Source organism: Phyllostomus hastatus, unplaced genomic scaffold, assembly GCF_019186645.2.
Source record: "Phyllostomus hastatus isolate PE091 unplaced genomic scaffold, TTU_PhHast_1.1 phas_scaffold_21, whole genome shotgun sequence".
NCBI classification, from domain to species: domain Eukaryota; kingdom Metazoa; phylum Chordata; class Mammalia; order Chiroptera; family Phyllostomidae; genus Phyllostomus; species Phyllostomus hastatus.
In genome coordinates, this window is record NW_025334017.1 from 44,357,210 (window position 1) to 44,372,373 (window position 15,164).

Sequence of the window (15,164 nt, forward strand, 5' to 3'; positions counted from 1 at the left end):
GAGGGCCTACCTGACGACAGTGCACACAAACGTTTGAAAAGTTATTTTATCAACTACCAGGAAAGGTCATCATCAGAACTTTGAGTTACTATTTAATTTATATTAAGTAAAATGGCTGTATACTTAGCTATAGGACAGATGGTAGGAGGACACTCTTGGTTTCTACCATATTCCGGTTTTCCATGGGTGTTTGTACATATGTTTCATATTCTTCACTACCAGCTTATACAGTAGATATTCTTATCCACACTGTAAGATTAAAAAGCAGAGGATTATAATTTAAGTAACTTTTGGGGCTGGTTAGAGGCAAAACTCAAACCAAGGTCGATCTTAACTCCAAAGATCATGCTTTTTATCTAAATATTTGTCTAGTATTAAAGATGAACTTTGAATTCGTGCTCGCGGGTCCATCCATAACCGAAGGTCCGGGGCTGCGGTCAGAGCAGTGACCGGAGCCCAGTCAGGTGCCGGGCGCCCTTACATGGGCAGAAGGCCGCCTCGGGGGTGACCGAGTCCCGCAGTTGGACTCGCAGCTTTTCCTGCGAGTCCTCGCATGGGTGGTGGTGCGCCCTGACCTTTCAGGTTCTCAGCGTGGGAGCGGAGAATCCCCCAAGTCCAGGCCTTGATGGCAGCGGCTTGAGACTAGAGTCCCAGCAGAGCAGGACCCGTGAGACCTGGCGAGCCGGCTTCCCGGCTCTCTCTCCCTTCGGGTGCGCCCAGGGCAGAGACGGGCCGTGGGTTCCTCTGCGCTGCTGCTGCCCGCCACCGCCCAGGACCGACTCCTCTCGCACACTGGAGAAGAGCATGTTCTGTGCCCTGAATAAGCACTCTGCACTCTGGAGGTTTTTAATTAAAAAAAAAAATGGAGGGAGGCATATTAGGAAAAAGTCATGCTCCTTTCCCACCCTTTTCCCATTTGTAAATACAAACCTGAAAGAAACCTGACATTTAAATCAGGTCGTATGTAGTGGTCCTTCATGTAATCTGATTTCTAGAATATACGTATTCACTTTTTAAGGATTATTGTCAAAATGAACATTTTAGATTCCTGGGGGAACTCATGATCCCAGCTGACGAGATCCTGGGGGGGCCATTAGGGGCTCAGGCTTTTGTCAGGCCCACCTGGCGTTCAGCCGGCCGCGTCACCAGCCGGCCGCGTCACGGAGCAGCGGAGTGCCGTGTGAAGCGCGCTGGTGGTCGGTAACACTGACGTTGCTAGGGAGAAGAACACGGCTATTAGACCCCCGGCAGGCGAGCCCTCCACCCCCGAGTGCCGTCGCAGCTCAGATAACGAACCCGCTTTCTCTGCGAGGGCCAAAGGGACGGCGTGCGGACGCACTTGGGGCCTATGCGGGTTTAAATTGCTGTTACTGGGCTGGCCGGTGAGTCCGCAGGGTTTTTTCTGCAAAATAAAATGTGCGTTTTTCATTTTCACCAATAACTCTATTGCTTTGGATGTTTTGAGTACACCAGCTGCCTGCCCCATGGCAGAACACTGGTGGTTCTCAGTGTCCCCGTGGGACCACGACCAACTCCAGCCGGGCTGCCTGGCTGCGGAGCACCGTCCAGCGAGGAGAGAGCTGCGGCACGGGCGCTCGCACACCACCTCTGACGCGTTCGGTCCGTCACGGCCCCTTCTCCGCACGCTGCACACGTCTTTTCTTTGCGTTTCAGCTGCGTTTTTACCTTTCTTGACATGATGAAGCATAATATGCCAGAAATGTTGCCTATTTTCTTATATTCAATATTAAAATGGCTACACAAAAATTCACTAATTTTTGTAAGTTGTTTAAATGCACGTTGATACGACAGCTGTCACAATTCAGTCTAACAGAATTGTTTCAGACGAAGTTAATAAAGTGCTACTACAGCCATCTTACAGAAAAAATCAAATGAACTTTTTGGCCAACCCAGTGTCAACCTTAGCTATAAGCTCTAAACTCCAGGACTAGGGGATGCTTTCTGAGTAATAGTGTGTATGCATTAAGATGTAAAGCAGTTGTAATTACCTAAACTTTAAAAATCATTTGTTTCCCTGTCCAGAGATAAATAACCTATTTATCCATTTCTTTGCCCTTGGTTGCTAGATACGTAATAGCTTGTAATCACTTCCCATACAATGGGGAAATATGCTGAGTGGACTTTAATGTATATTCCAGACCTAACAGATGTGGAATTCCTAGACGACTCTTCAACAGAGAGTTTGCTTCTCAGTGGGGACGAATACAATCAGGACTTCGACTCAACCAACTTCGAGGAATCTCAGGATGAAGACGATGCGCTGAATGAAATCGTGCGGTGCATTTGTGAGATGGACGAGGAGAACGGCTTCATGATCCAGGTACTCTCCCCCCTCCCCATGGGGCAGACTCCGAGATCGCAGGCCCCCGGCGAGCACGCCCTGGCGGGCTTCCGTTGCCCCCTCTAACTCACCGTCCTGTCGGGGGTGGAGGCTTCTAACTGGCCGCAAGGCTCACAGCACAGCAGTGGGGACTGGGCATCTCTGCATCCCAGAGGGAGACGCTCCCTAGTTCCTGGGCCCTCTGCCTCTGCTGGGCTGTTCCGCTCGAGGGAGGGCGTCGGGCTGAAGTGCGTTTCAGGAGCCGCGAAGGTGGGCCAGCGCCTGCCCGCCCCGACAGGGAGGCCCCAGCCCTGCTCTTCCTGGTCTGGGCCCCTGTGTGATTAGTCACGCTGGTCGGCCCCCTCCAACAGGCAGCCGCGGAACCGTGCAAGTCCCCCCTGCTCTCAAAGGTTAAAGGGACGCCTTGCCGCAGGGGTGAACCACTGCAAACAGCCTCTCCCTGTGGAGAGGGTATGTTTAAGAAAAAGGGAAGTATAACACATATTTTTGTGATGGCATTTGGAAGATTTGGAGGTGTTATAGGAATGAAAAAATAGTGATCTCCTTTTTCCTCCCCCTTTTTACTAGTTTTCTCAAATAAGGGAACTAAAAATTTAAGAGATTGTTGTTACAGGTACTGCTACAAACTTGCCTTTTTAAAGAAAATTTCTGCACACTTTGCTAAGCTACTTCTTAAAGTTTAAAATATGTAATTGCCTAAAAAACTCAGTGGGAAATAAATGAGAGAAGCAGTTTCATGAGTTTATGGATCAAATAACCTATCAAAGCACAGTTTAATAGGTGCAACAAGAGGAAGCTCCCCAAAATAGACTTCCTCCTCACGCAGCACTTGCTCTAGTTGTGCGGAGGGACATGGCGGGAGGGAGCGTGCACACGGGCGTGTGTGCAGGGAGTTGCGGTGGCGCACGCGCACAGGGACTCGACGGTGACTGTGGGATGGTGACTGTGGGCTGGTGTCTCCGCAGTGTGACGAGTGTCTGTGCTGGCAGCACAGCGTGTGCCTGGGGCTGCTGGAGGAGAGCATCCCGGAGCAGTACACCTGCTACGTCTGCCGAGACCCTCCCGGTAAGGTTCCCCCACTGCCCATGGTGCCGCTGCCCCAGACGCCGCCCCGCCCTTGCCGGGGAGGCCCTGCTTCCACCTTGAAACTTCCAAGTATTTCCCACTGGGACAGTTTTATTTTTCATACTAATAACTTGGGCAAAAGCATTCCTGTAAGTCCATCAGCAGAGTCACCACCTTACTGGAAGGACAGAGCTCAGGCTTTTTGCCGAAGAAGAATTAGCCCCTTAGTGTGCTCCTGTGCGCTGATTTCTAGGTAGGTTCGTGCACAGCTGTTCGAATGGAACTCTGGTTTGAACTTACGTTCCTGGCGTGGTCTTACAAAGTTTCTGATAGTGCTGTGTGTCCAGTGAATTTTAGAGCCCAGAGGGTCTCAGATTGTCACCTGTGGTTCCTTTGTTTCACTGATGAGGCACCTGGGGCGCACAGAGCCGGCCGAGCACCCGGTGACTAGGATGGTAGTGGGCGTGGCAGGACCAGGAGGAGCACCCGCACGGGGTGGGGGGGGGGCTCCCCGATCACCACTCTGTGGTGCACGCAGCGCCGCCTCGCCGCCGGCTCTCATGGCAGCAGGGCTCTGCGTGGTGTGCGCACTTTCAGCCCCGGAGGCAGAAGACAGCCAGATGTCTCAGTTAGGAGGCTCATGAACTGTTCTGTCTCCAGAGCGGAAGGTCTCTGGCCTGATCCCTCATCAGGGCACATACCTGGGCTGTGGCTTGATCCTCGGTCAGGTCGGGAATGGGAGGCAACTGATCCGTGTTTCTCTCCCCCCTCCCTCCCTTCTCTTCTATAAAAATAAAGAGTCAGTGAGCCTGTCCTCAGGTGAGGATTAAAGAAATGGAGTGACGTTAAGAAGGGGGCGTTACTCAGATCTCTGTGCACAGAGACATTGGTTCACGCAGCAGCATTCACTGATGCCTCTGTTTGCTGAACCTGGTAACGGGTGAGGTGGTTCCTTCTGATGACACCTCCACTGGCTCAGAGTGCAGCAGGGGATGCTCAGAGGTTTCGGCCGTGGGGAGGGGCGCTTGTCACTTACCTAGAACTGTGTCATCCCGGTCAAAACAGAGGTCAGTGAGAGAAGCAGCTGCCCCTGTCTAGTTTCTTTCCAGTCCTTTCAGCCCTTTTGGAGGACAGATGACAGCTGCACGAAAAATGGGAAGCAGCGACTCAAGGTTCCCTTCGCAGGTGCCGTCTGCAGCAGACTCTCCTTCATGGAGCCTGTCCTCCGCGGGCAGGAAGTCTCCTCCCCGAGCCGGCTCCCGCCCTTCTGTAGAGTGTGGCTTCGCGTGGGGCTCGCCTTGCTTCCCGAGGAACGTTAGGAGGGGCTGAGAGGCGCCCTGGATGAGGGGCTCCTTTGTGACTTTCATGTCAACTTCCTCCCCAGGTCAGAGGTGGAGTGCAAAATACCGCTATGATAAGGACTGGTTGAATAATGGGAGAATGTGTGGGTTGTCGTTTTTAAAAGAGAATTATTCTCATTTAAATGCCAAAAAGATCGTTTCCACACATCACCTGCTCGCCGACGTCTGTGGCGTCACCGAAGTCCTGCACGGCCTGCAGCTGAAGATCGGCATCCTCAAGTAAGTCGGGCGGGCGGCGGCCACTCTCGTCCAGATTCCCGTGCGAGCTAGATCACCCGGCCTTTCCAAGACCCGGACTGGCAGCTAGGGAGGCAGAAGCGTTCTTTGAATAAGTTTTAACTAAAACAGAGGAAAGATTAATAACTTTCTGGACGGCCGGCTGCTTCGCGCCTGGGGCACTAGGGTGGGTGCCTGAGGCTGGGGGGAGGGGCAGTGTCTGGGGTCTCAGCAGACGCTAGTCCCGTCCCTGTCCCCGCGGGCGCGTGGTGCGTCGCGCTGGCCCAGAGTCAGAGCACTGGCTGCCGGGAGCGCTGTGTTCTCGGTCCTCCGCCTGGGGTGCTGCTGCTGCTGCTGCCCGGTGAACAGGCTCTGGAGTGTGTTGTCCAGTCACCTTACCATCAGTTGACTTGGACGGTTGCTGATGGGTCGTGTGAGCCGTCCCGCCGCTGTGCACCAAGCGTGGTTTAGTCTTCCCAGACAATTATCCCATAAAAACAGGTTTGCCCCCCTAAACAGCGCATCAGAATGTTCTCCATGTCCTTTTCAGCTTTCAGCACCTAGTGAAAAAACACGTATTTGTATAAAAGCAGGATGCAGCTCTGGCTTCCACAGGATTTCCTTGACTTGGGCCCACTCGCCCGTCCCCTGTTCTTTGTCCCCAGCCCGGCGCCCGGCGTCCAGCGTGGGCTTGGTGCCTGCGGCGCCCCGTCCCGCGGACTCACTGTGTGTGGGGTGCCCGCCTCCTGGGGCAGGGCGCCGTTCCTCCCCCAGCCTCCGCAGTGCCAGGCTTGTCCTCTCCAGTCCGGTTCCCACGCGGTGGCTGCGGTGGTCTCGGTAAAGGACATCTGGGAGCTTGTCTCTCTCCAGCTAGAGGTGCCGCGGAGCCTCCCCGGGCTCCGGGGACAGGGCTCCGCGCCCCCTGCCGGGCCACTGCCGCGGCTCCCTGGCCTCCTGCCCCGGAGGCCCGGCCCGGCCAGAGCACCGCCCCCTGGCTCCAGGCCTTCGTTCGCCCCCAGAGTAGCCTTCCTGGGGGTCATGTAGGCCCCCCCATCAGAGTAAAACTGCCTGCAGGATTCCGCAGTCCCACCTTAGAAATGTGTCTGACCCGTTCTCACTTGTGTGCAGAGACGCACACGTCCGTCCGCGGGGAGTCGGCGGGGTGCTTAGACCGGGGCGCCTGAGGGGGATCTTGTTGCTGTGTGCACTGACACGGCGAGACGCCCACACGCGTCCCGCGGGAAGAACGCAGACCGCGTGAGCACTCTGTGTGCAGAGGAAAGTGTGTGCCTGCCCATTGCGAAGAGAATTTCGCGTGTGTAGGCGAGTCTCGAAGGTCACGCTCAGGTGTTAGGGTTGCCGTGGCAGAGAGCTTTTCCCGCGGGACGAGTTGTGGTTGGGACTTTCTGTCATGCGTGAGTATCGCTTTCTGATTGAAGATTGTAAAGTATGCTCACGTAAAGGTTTTTCACGTTGTACAATTTAAAAATACAGTGAAAATTCAGTAGAAAAAGTGCATATATTCAATGATGAAAAATATCAACAGAATTTATTATTGCTCTTCCCTTGAGAACTATTTCCATAAAATTGTGAGAATTCAAATTCTGGGTGAAATTCTGAGGCAGGTTAACCTAAGGGCTGTCTTCCCTTCTGTCTGGAGTCTCCGCTCTCCTGCCAGCCTGGCTCCCCTGGCGGCAGGCCGGGTCCTCGCCGGGGAGCCGGGCCGGGGCCTGCGGCAGGCACGCTCCGTGAACAGAGGGCAGGCGGCGCCGAGGGCCAACTGCAGAACTGTACTGCTGAGAACCTCGGTGTAAATGTGTTGCGAGATGTTTTTTGAATTGCTGTTTCTCCAACTTTGTTTGAAGGAATAAACACCACCCTGACCTTCACCTCTGGGCCTGTTCTGGGAAGCGGAAAAGACAAGATCAGGTCATTGCTGGGGCGGAGAAGAGAGCCTCTGTGCAAGACGCAGTGAGTCTGGCAGAGAGCAGGTGCCAGGTGCAGAACCACAAGGAAGCACCGCGCGCGCCCCCGAAGGCGGAAGGGACCTACATCACCAGCGAGCACAGCTACCAGAAGCCGCAGGGCTGCGGCCAGGACCGCAGGCCCCCGGTGGACCCCGGGAGCTCGGACGACGACGACGACGACGACGACGAGGGTAGCGGCTCTGAAGGGGAGCGCGAGTTCTGCGTGAGGAAGAAGAGCCGCTTCCAGTGCCCGCCGGGGAGACACGACGGGGTGCCTGCCAAGGTGTGCCTGCTCTGTCTGTCTGTGTGCGGGAAGTATGGCAGCTCAGCGGGGGGAGCTGCAAAATAACACCCGCTGCGTTTCCAGGCCTCGCTTCTGCATCCGAGTCCACGGGGGTCTCGTTAGCATAAGGAGGGGTTTGCTTTCTCTACAAGAAAGCACTGGCAGTTTGGACATTTAGTTTTTCCCTAATTCAGAACTGTGGTAACTCAGTAAACTTGGGTCCTAACAGAAGTTTCAGTTTTCTTAGCCTACCCAGATGCCCGTAGAAACACGAGCCGCACTTCATTGCAGATGAAAATGTCTGAGAACGTGAACGTGCGTGGGGGTGCGTCTGTATTGTGATACAGCCTGTCTTCCTTTCTTCATGCACTTGAGATGAAAGGTGGCGCCTCAGTCCTTTAAAAAATGTTAGCATGTTTGTATACACATATCAGTCCCATCATTGTGCAGTAAGTGGAGTTCTCAGAGCTCTGTGTACAAGGACTGTTTATGAGCTTATTTCCTGTTCACTGGGCTTGTCTTAGAGATGTGCCTTCGATTTTAAAAATCGAGTTTCAATTAGCAGTGCGACTTTAAAATCAGTTATTTACTTGTCTGGCTTCCTTTATCAAGTAATCACTATAAATAAGTATTTGAATTTGGGAAGCTTGCATTTCATAAAACTTGTGGCAAATTATGTTGCCGGTTAATATCCTTTTTATGAAATGGGTAATTTCTGAGTTAAGGTTTGGTGTGTGTGCATTAAGCAGTTTGCACTTTCTGTATTTTTGAAAGATTTGTATCTTCCTCTTGCCTCGTTGATGTAACTGCATCAGCGTGGGACGGTCTGCAGTTGGTTGGACTTTGTTACTGGTCTTTGCCGACTGTCCTGATTTTTTTGCATCATCGCCTTTCCCTTTCATCTGCGCATGTCACCGGTTTAGATGAACTGAGGGGGGGGCTCGGTCTCCATTGGCTGGGCGTCCTAATCATCGAGCATCGCTGGTGACTTCATTTATTCAGCGTGCTTTAGTCACTGCACTTGACCCTGTGTAGCACTCTGCTGCTTGGCACTGTAGGGAGAGCTGGTGGGGAGGTTTGCTCTTGAACCATCAGACGTAGTTGGAGTCTGGGCTCAACTTCCTTTAAAAGGATCCCAGGAGTTTGGTTGGATTTCTCCGATCCTTACGGGTGATGAGACGTTGGTGTATCTTTCTCTTTATGATGGCGCGTTTCATCCCACTCTGTTTTCTCCGACGGTTTCCTGGAAAGAGCCCAGCCGAGAGGAGTGCTGTGTCCGGGTGTCATGACAACAAGGGCGCTGAGGACCCGGGGGACTCGCACCTCCAGTGGCAGCTCAACCTCCTGACACACATAGAGGACGTGCAGAACGAAGTGACCAGCAGGATGGACCTGATAGAGAAGGAAGTCGACGGTAATCTGCGGGAGGGCTGGCACGCGGCTGCTCCGCCGTGTGCCGTCGCTGGATGCGTTCTCGGGCGGTGCGGGGTGGGGACCACGGGGACTCAGTGCTCGACACACAGCGGCTGGCGGGGCGTGGGGGTCTTTGAAGTTCGTGGCCGTACTGCTGGATAGTCTTAGTTGTTTTTTAAGGTAGATAGTTATTAAATACTGCCCGTCTGCCAGGCTCAACGTAGAGCACATACGGGGTATTTTTGTTGTAGTTAGACTAAGGTCTTCGGGCCTGTGTGAAGTCTGGGAGTGCGCAGTTTGAAGTTTTGTTCTCACACTGGTCACATTTGTTAGGTGAGACTAACGACAGCAAAATACTCCTGCAAGGTTGAGTAGGTCAACCTAAGTCTGCAAACAGATTTTCAGGTAGTTTTTTAAAAAACGTGTATCTTTAAGTACACGGCCCCGGATGCCTGCGGAGTAGACAGGAAAGACGGCGTCCTCACGCCGTAACCGAGAGCACGGCGACTCGGGTCCTGACGCACTGTTTCCCGCTGCCTGCCGACCCTCTCCCCGCCGCACCGCACAGATCGCACGCCCCCTCGTTTCCACTGGCAGAAGGCTGTGACACCTTCACCTCAGACGAAGCTAGCGCTCCCACCGCTTTGCTTTTCCTGGGAGAAGAGAAGTGGAAACTCATTTCAGAAGCATCTTCCATTTGGTTATAAGCTAACCGTAGAATTAATGATTTGAGTTGCTTTGTAAAGAAAAAAATGCAACTTGACATCCTCTGTTATTAGTAAAAAGTATAGAATGCAAATTCATTGCAGACTTCTAATATGCTTGCATGTTTTAAAAAAGTAATGATAATCATAGAGTTGAAAAGGACACTGAGAAATTGCCACCTCCTTTCCTCTGTTAAAACGAACTTCTGGATTTAAAGTAAAAATAGTTCGAGTAGCTAAGGTTCATTTAAAGTGCAGTAGAGATGGTTTAAGCCTAAATCAGCAGAAGCGCGAGCCGGCTCAGGGTGCTGTGGCTTTCCAGTCTGGAAGAGCGGAAAAGGGGACGTTCGAAATGAGGCTGATTTACATATTTGCACGGGGGAAATCACCTAGAGTAACAGCAAGTGGAGGTTACCAAGAGGGAGTAGAGCCCTCGTGGGATAAGCAGCTGTGCAGGGAGCTCCAGGGCTGCACATGCTGGCTTTCTAGAAGACGGGAAGGGAACTCGGTCGCCATCACTTTTCCAAGTTTAAAAAAATATATATTTATTTTTGTTAGAGAGGGGAAGGGAGGACGAAAGAGAGAGAGAAACAGTATGTGGTTGCCTCTCGCATGCCCTGCAACAGGGACCTGGCTCACAACCCAGGCCTGCGCCCTGAATGGGAATCAAACTGGTGACCCTTTGGTTCGCAGGCCAGCACTCAGTCCACTGAGCCACACCGGCCAGGGCCCAGCCTTCTAATTACGCCACTTTGTGACTGTTCTTCTAGTGCCCACTTAAATTTGTGTGTTCTCTCTTTCAGTTCTGGAAAGCTGGCTGGATTTCACGGGGGAGCTGGAGCCACCTGACCCTCTCACAAGATTGCCCCAACTGAAACGCCACATCAAGCAGCTTCTGATGGACATGGGCAAAGTGCAGCAGATAGCAACCCTCTGCTCCGTATGACGGCTGCGGACACCCGCGGGGAGGGCTGGCTCTCGGCAGCCACGTCGCTCCTGCGACCCTTGTGCCTGCTGGGTGGGTGGCTCACGAGCATAGTGGTGTTCGGTCGCTTCCTGACTTGCGACATCAGTAGGGTGGTACCTTGGAAAAGGAAGTGAAGGACAACTTTATCAAGGAAGTGAAGAGGAAAAAGAATTCATGAGCAAGCCACAAACGATACTGTATTATATGCCCAGGGTGAGAGTAGAATATAGTCTGTGTGAAGGCGGTGGAACTGGCGGGGTTCTTGAGTAGGTGATTCCGTGAAGCTCGAGACGCCTGCAGGAAGACGGAGGGCGCATTTGCGTAGTTTGTCACAGGGAGACCCATCAACCCTCGCTGACACACCAGCACGTGGCCAGACACACAGTCGTGGAGGAAACCGGAATTGTGGAGGGGCCCACAGGTGGCGTAAGAACTGTCTTCTCTGCGGCTGCTCCGGGAGAGTGAAACTCCCGTAGGATCATGAGCTGTTTCCTAGGTGACCGATGTCCTTAATCAGAAAACTGACCGTAGCAGTCTCACTCCTGGGGGCACTGTTTGGAGTTCTCACTTCACCACGAATACGTTCTAAAGACAAGCACCAGACAAGGGGAGTTTGCTGCGGGCATTGAGCTCATGGCAAACAAAATGGGTTGCAGAGGGTCAGTGTGCCAAACAGGGACGACAGCGCCAGGGCGAGGGTTTTAGGTGGGAGGGGGTCTCCCTCAGGTCCCACACGGTGCCGCCGGTCCCTCCGACGTGGGTGTCGCAGACGCCGCACGTGACGCGTGGGGTTGCTCGCGGCGCTCGTTGGGCCCTGAGTGTGCTGAGCGTTTGCCTTCAGGAGCGAGTGCCCAGAGCCCCTGCCGGGAGGAGGGGGCGGCACTGTCAGAAGGGTCCGTGGCGGTGGGTTTCTAAACTGCTGTTGGTGGAGTACTGGAAAAGCTTCATTTCTGAAGATGAATTTTATTTTTAAAAAATACATGCGCACTCAAAACTTTTAGCTTTGATCACAAATGGACACATTTCTGAAACCAAAGGCAACTAAGTTGCTGCGTTAGCTCTTGCTGGACTCGGAGCCCAGGCCCGCCCTCCTCGGGCGGACGTGCGGGCGCGTGCTGGAGACCCACGCTCGGCGTGCATTCGCGCTTGGCCTCTGCGTATTCATACCCACACATATCTAGTTTTCTTACTGTAGACTAGGGGAACTGGCGGTTAACATGAAATGTTACCTTTTAACAGACCGTTTTTAAAAACAACGTATGTACAGGTTTTGAAACTCTTTTAAAAAGGGGGGAAGAGACTCCCGAGGAGGCTGTTGGATGGCACATCCCACTCGAATACTCCACGCCTCGTCCTGTGCGTCGGTTCTGGCGGTCTGCCTGAGCGCGTTTGGGAACTGATGGGCAGTAGACGCGGATTTATCTTTGATAAGAACACACGCCACTGTACATGCAGATGTTATTTAAATTTGCAAACACACTGTTCTATATGTAAGGTACTGTATGTAAAACTCTTTATTAAAACTATTCCACATATCTTAAAATTTCAGCTTGCCTTTTTGCGGCCTTATATTTTGATGTAAACATGATTAAAAGAATGTGCAAAACAGTCATGAAAAGTTTTTCTTGCCTTTTGGGATTCTTTAATTTGACCGATGTGCCAAAGAGCAGTGGACACAGAGCACGGTCCTGCGTGTCTCCCTGGGATGCGTTACCTTTGTCAAAGACCTCAATCACTGAGGAATAAAACGCTTTAGTCGAGGTGGTACTCTGGGATGGCTGCTTCAGTTCTCACATTAAAGTAGAAAGAGTGCCTGTACCCCACGTGTGGAGTAGACTTGCTAACGTATCTGTCTCAGGGTCGATGCTGTGTCTTTCCTTCGCGTGTTACAATAGTAGCTCTACGCTTTTCCCTCTTGCACTTAAATCCTAGACATTGACTTTATAACCTGACAGTGGCAGTGCCTAGACTCTTCGGCACACCTGAGGAAGCCCCTCTGTACCTGGGAGCCCTCACCCTCTCAGCCCCCGGCCACCGAGGTCAGGCGAGGGCCCGTGTGCTCTTCCGGTGAGGTCACGCTGTTCGTTAGCAGGCAGCACCCTGGGAGTTCCCGAGGGTTAGATTGCTGAGGTTTTTACTCCGCTCCTACGTATATGAATTGGAAGTCTATGAGTTCTTAAATTTCGGTTTTAAAAACAAATCAAAGTCAAATGATTTATATGTACATATCCATTTAATATAGAATGTGTAGGAGACCGTTTTGCATGGCGTGGGCCCAGCTCCCACTCAGAGATGCACAGGACTTACGCCCACGGATAGGTTCTCCCGTGGGGAATCAGGCCTGCAATGTGCCTAGACGGCTTTGAGTCTTGCTCTTGCTAAAAACAAAACAAAACAAAACAAAACAAAAAAACAAAAAACCTCCCCCACCCTGAATTGAGGACATTTACTGCAGAGCAGCTTCCTAAAATCCATGCTAAACCTTCCAAGAATGAGTGTAACCAGTTCAACCACTTTTGCCTTTTCCTTTGCAAATACCCGTCATCTGTGATGTGATTAGCAGCATTGGCTCCTTTGTTTTCTGTAAAAGGTAACCACCTAAAGTGAACCTGGGCATAGTCAATGAGGACCATCCTGTAATGGGCGGAGAAACCCAATAAAGGCCGGTCACAGCAAGGGCCCCCTTGAGAGAAAAGCCATGCTGTCCCTTTTCCTCCACCAGACTCAGCAGTCCATGCGAATGTCTCATTTCATCCATAGTGACACGGATGCTGTGGGCCGGCGTCTGCATCAAGACTGTATCAAGGATTGAAGGCTTGGACCAACCAGTGGGCTAAGCATTCCTTATTTAGGAGAGTGTAAGTCCAGTACTATGAGAGGTTTCAGATGAGCTGCTTTTCTTCCACGTAGTCTTACTTTAAAAAACCACAGGCGCCCTGGCCAAGTGGCTCGGTTGGTTGGAGTATCATCCTGTGCACCAAAAGGTTAAAGGTTCGATCCCTGGTCGGGGTGGGTACGCAAGGAAACCAGTTGATGTTTCTCACATTGAAGTTCCTCTCAAATCAATCAATATATCCTTGGGTGAGGATTAAAAAATTAAAAAAATTTTAAAACCCCGCAAGGATATACATTTAAATATAAACAATAAACTAGAAGAGGGTGTTTCTTGAAAAGATAACTTTATTGCTATCCAGACATTGGTGAGAAGCGATCATTCTCAGTGTGTTACTGATACATGGAATTTGCACTTCCTCATACTGGTGTGTGGTTCTACTGAGTTATTTTCTTTTGTGTGTGTGTGTTTTTAAAGATTATTTTTTAGAGGGGAAGGGAAGAAGGGAGAGAAACATCAATGTGTGGTTGCCTCTCACGCGCCCCCTACTGGGGACCTGGCCTGCGACCCCGGCATGTGCCCTGACTAGGACTCGAACCAGTGACCCTTTGGTTTGCAGGCCTGTGCTCAATCCACTGAGCCACACCAGTGGATTATGATTCTCAAACATAAGGGTAAAGCCCTCTCTCTTTTCGGGGACATGGTTATTCTCATCATTCCAGGTAGAGCCTGCGTCCCTGACACCCGTTCCTATGGACAGACTTCCACACGTTCGTACTCCACACGTTGAAAGCAGGGTCCCCGCTGCCCCTCCAGTCTCCCGGGGGCTTCCTCTTCAGGGACAGCAGCGCTCCGAGAGCCCGCCCTGCAACCCGCCGTGTTCCCGCATCTTTCCGCCGGTCCACGTGCAGGGTCCTCGGGATGGACGGTCCGCTTCCTGCTTCTCCCACGGGCAGTGCACCGCTTCTCATAGAGACCGTGTCGCGGCACTATCGCTGCTGGGGTTCTAGCCTCGTGTGCGTCCTAGTCATCAAAACGGTCACGTCCCTCCTGGCCAGAGGGTTCCCTGCCCGGGGGTCTGCTCGGTACCAGGTATGGTGCCCGCCGACCGCGGTCTGAAGCAGCTGACCTTGCAAGTTGGTGTTTTGGTGGTTCTTGGTGTGATGAGTGATTTCTGGCCAGAACTGGGACAGTGGGTGTCGTGGAAAAACACTGTGGGTCGCCTTTAAACTTCTCTTGTTAGAACTCAACTGGCCTCGCTGTGGTGGGGACAGAGGTGCACCGCCTCCGCCACCAGGTGGGGACAGAAACCCAGGTTCCTGCTGGTGGGGTGGGGTTCTCGGCGCCCCACTAGGCCTGTGCTGGCTGGCGGGTGTGCGGTGCCTCCCTCTTGCTCCCCAAGTTGTTCCAGAACAACAAGGGGCCAAGGGGGGCCAAAGGGCCGAGAGCAACATACTATTATCCAAAAGGAACCCCCAGGTCTGTTATGTCTGCTGCCAGAGGAAAGACGTCTGTCAATGCCAGAGATTCATGACAAGGAAAGGAAAAATGTTTATTTAATGCTGTACAGACTTAAAGTGGTGACCTAATGTCTTCATCAAAATCCCAAAGTCCCTTAAAACACCCACAAACACACACAATCCTTCCTTCCCCTGTTTGCCCAGTCTGGGGTACCGTGTCTCAGGAGAAGAAACAGAAGTCCGTGGCTCAGGCAGACCCTGGTTCTTCCCAGTAATCCGTCTTGGCTGGTAGGCCTCCCTCGGTTCCCAGCACCATCAGCTGTGTCTCCAGGATCTCTGCTAAAGCCGGGTGGCTGTTCCCCTCCTAAAGCTGTGGGGGTCCCCGCTCTGGCAAAGCCACGAGGTTCTCCACTGCCCCAGCCATGTGGTCCTCTCTGCACAATGGCTGCGGGAGTCTCCACTCAGCCAAAACCGCAGGTTCTCCTTCCAATGGCTGCTGAGGCTTGGTTTAAATCCCCCGCCTATCTTCCTCT

The 15,164-nt window shown here is 52.4% G+C and overlaps 1 protein-coding gene across 7 annotated transcripts in view; it reads left to right on the plus strand.

Annotated features, from left to right (window-relative positions):
• PHF20L1 (PHD finger protein 20 like 1) overlaps positions 1-11,946 on the plus strand; it is a 65,559-nt gene extending 53,613 nt beyond the window's left edge. For all 7 annotated transcript variants that reach the window (XM_045861009.1, XM_045861012.1, XM_045861013.1 and 4 more), the window contains 6 exons: positions 2,160-2,341; positions 3,328-3,427; positions 4,812-5,007; positions 6,870-7,254; positions 8,506-8,668; positions 10,175-11,946. In XM_045861009.1, coding sequence (XP_045716965.1) covers positions 2,160-2,341; positions 3,328-3,427; positions 4,812-5,007; positions 6,870-7,254; positions 8,506-8,668; positions 10,175-10,317 — 1,169 coding nt within the window. In that variant the 3' untranslated portion in view covers positions 10,318-11,946. The remainder of the gene's footprint in view (positions 1-2,159; positions 2,342-3,327; positions 3,428-4,811; positions 5,008-6,869; positions 7,255-8,505; positions 8,669-10,174) is intronic.
• Positions 11,947-15,164: the final 3,218 nt, after the last annotated feature.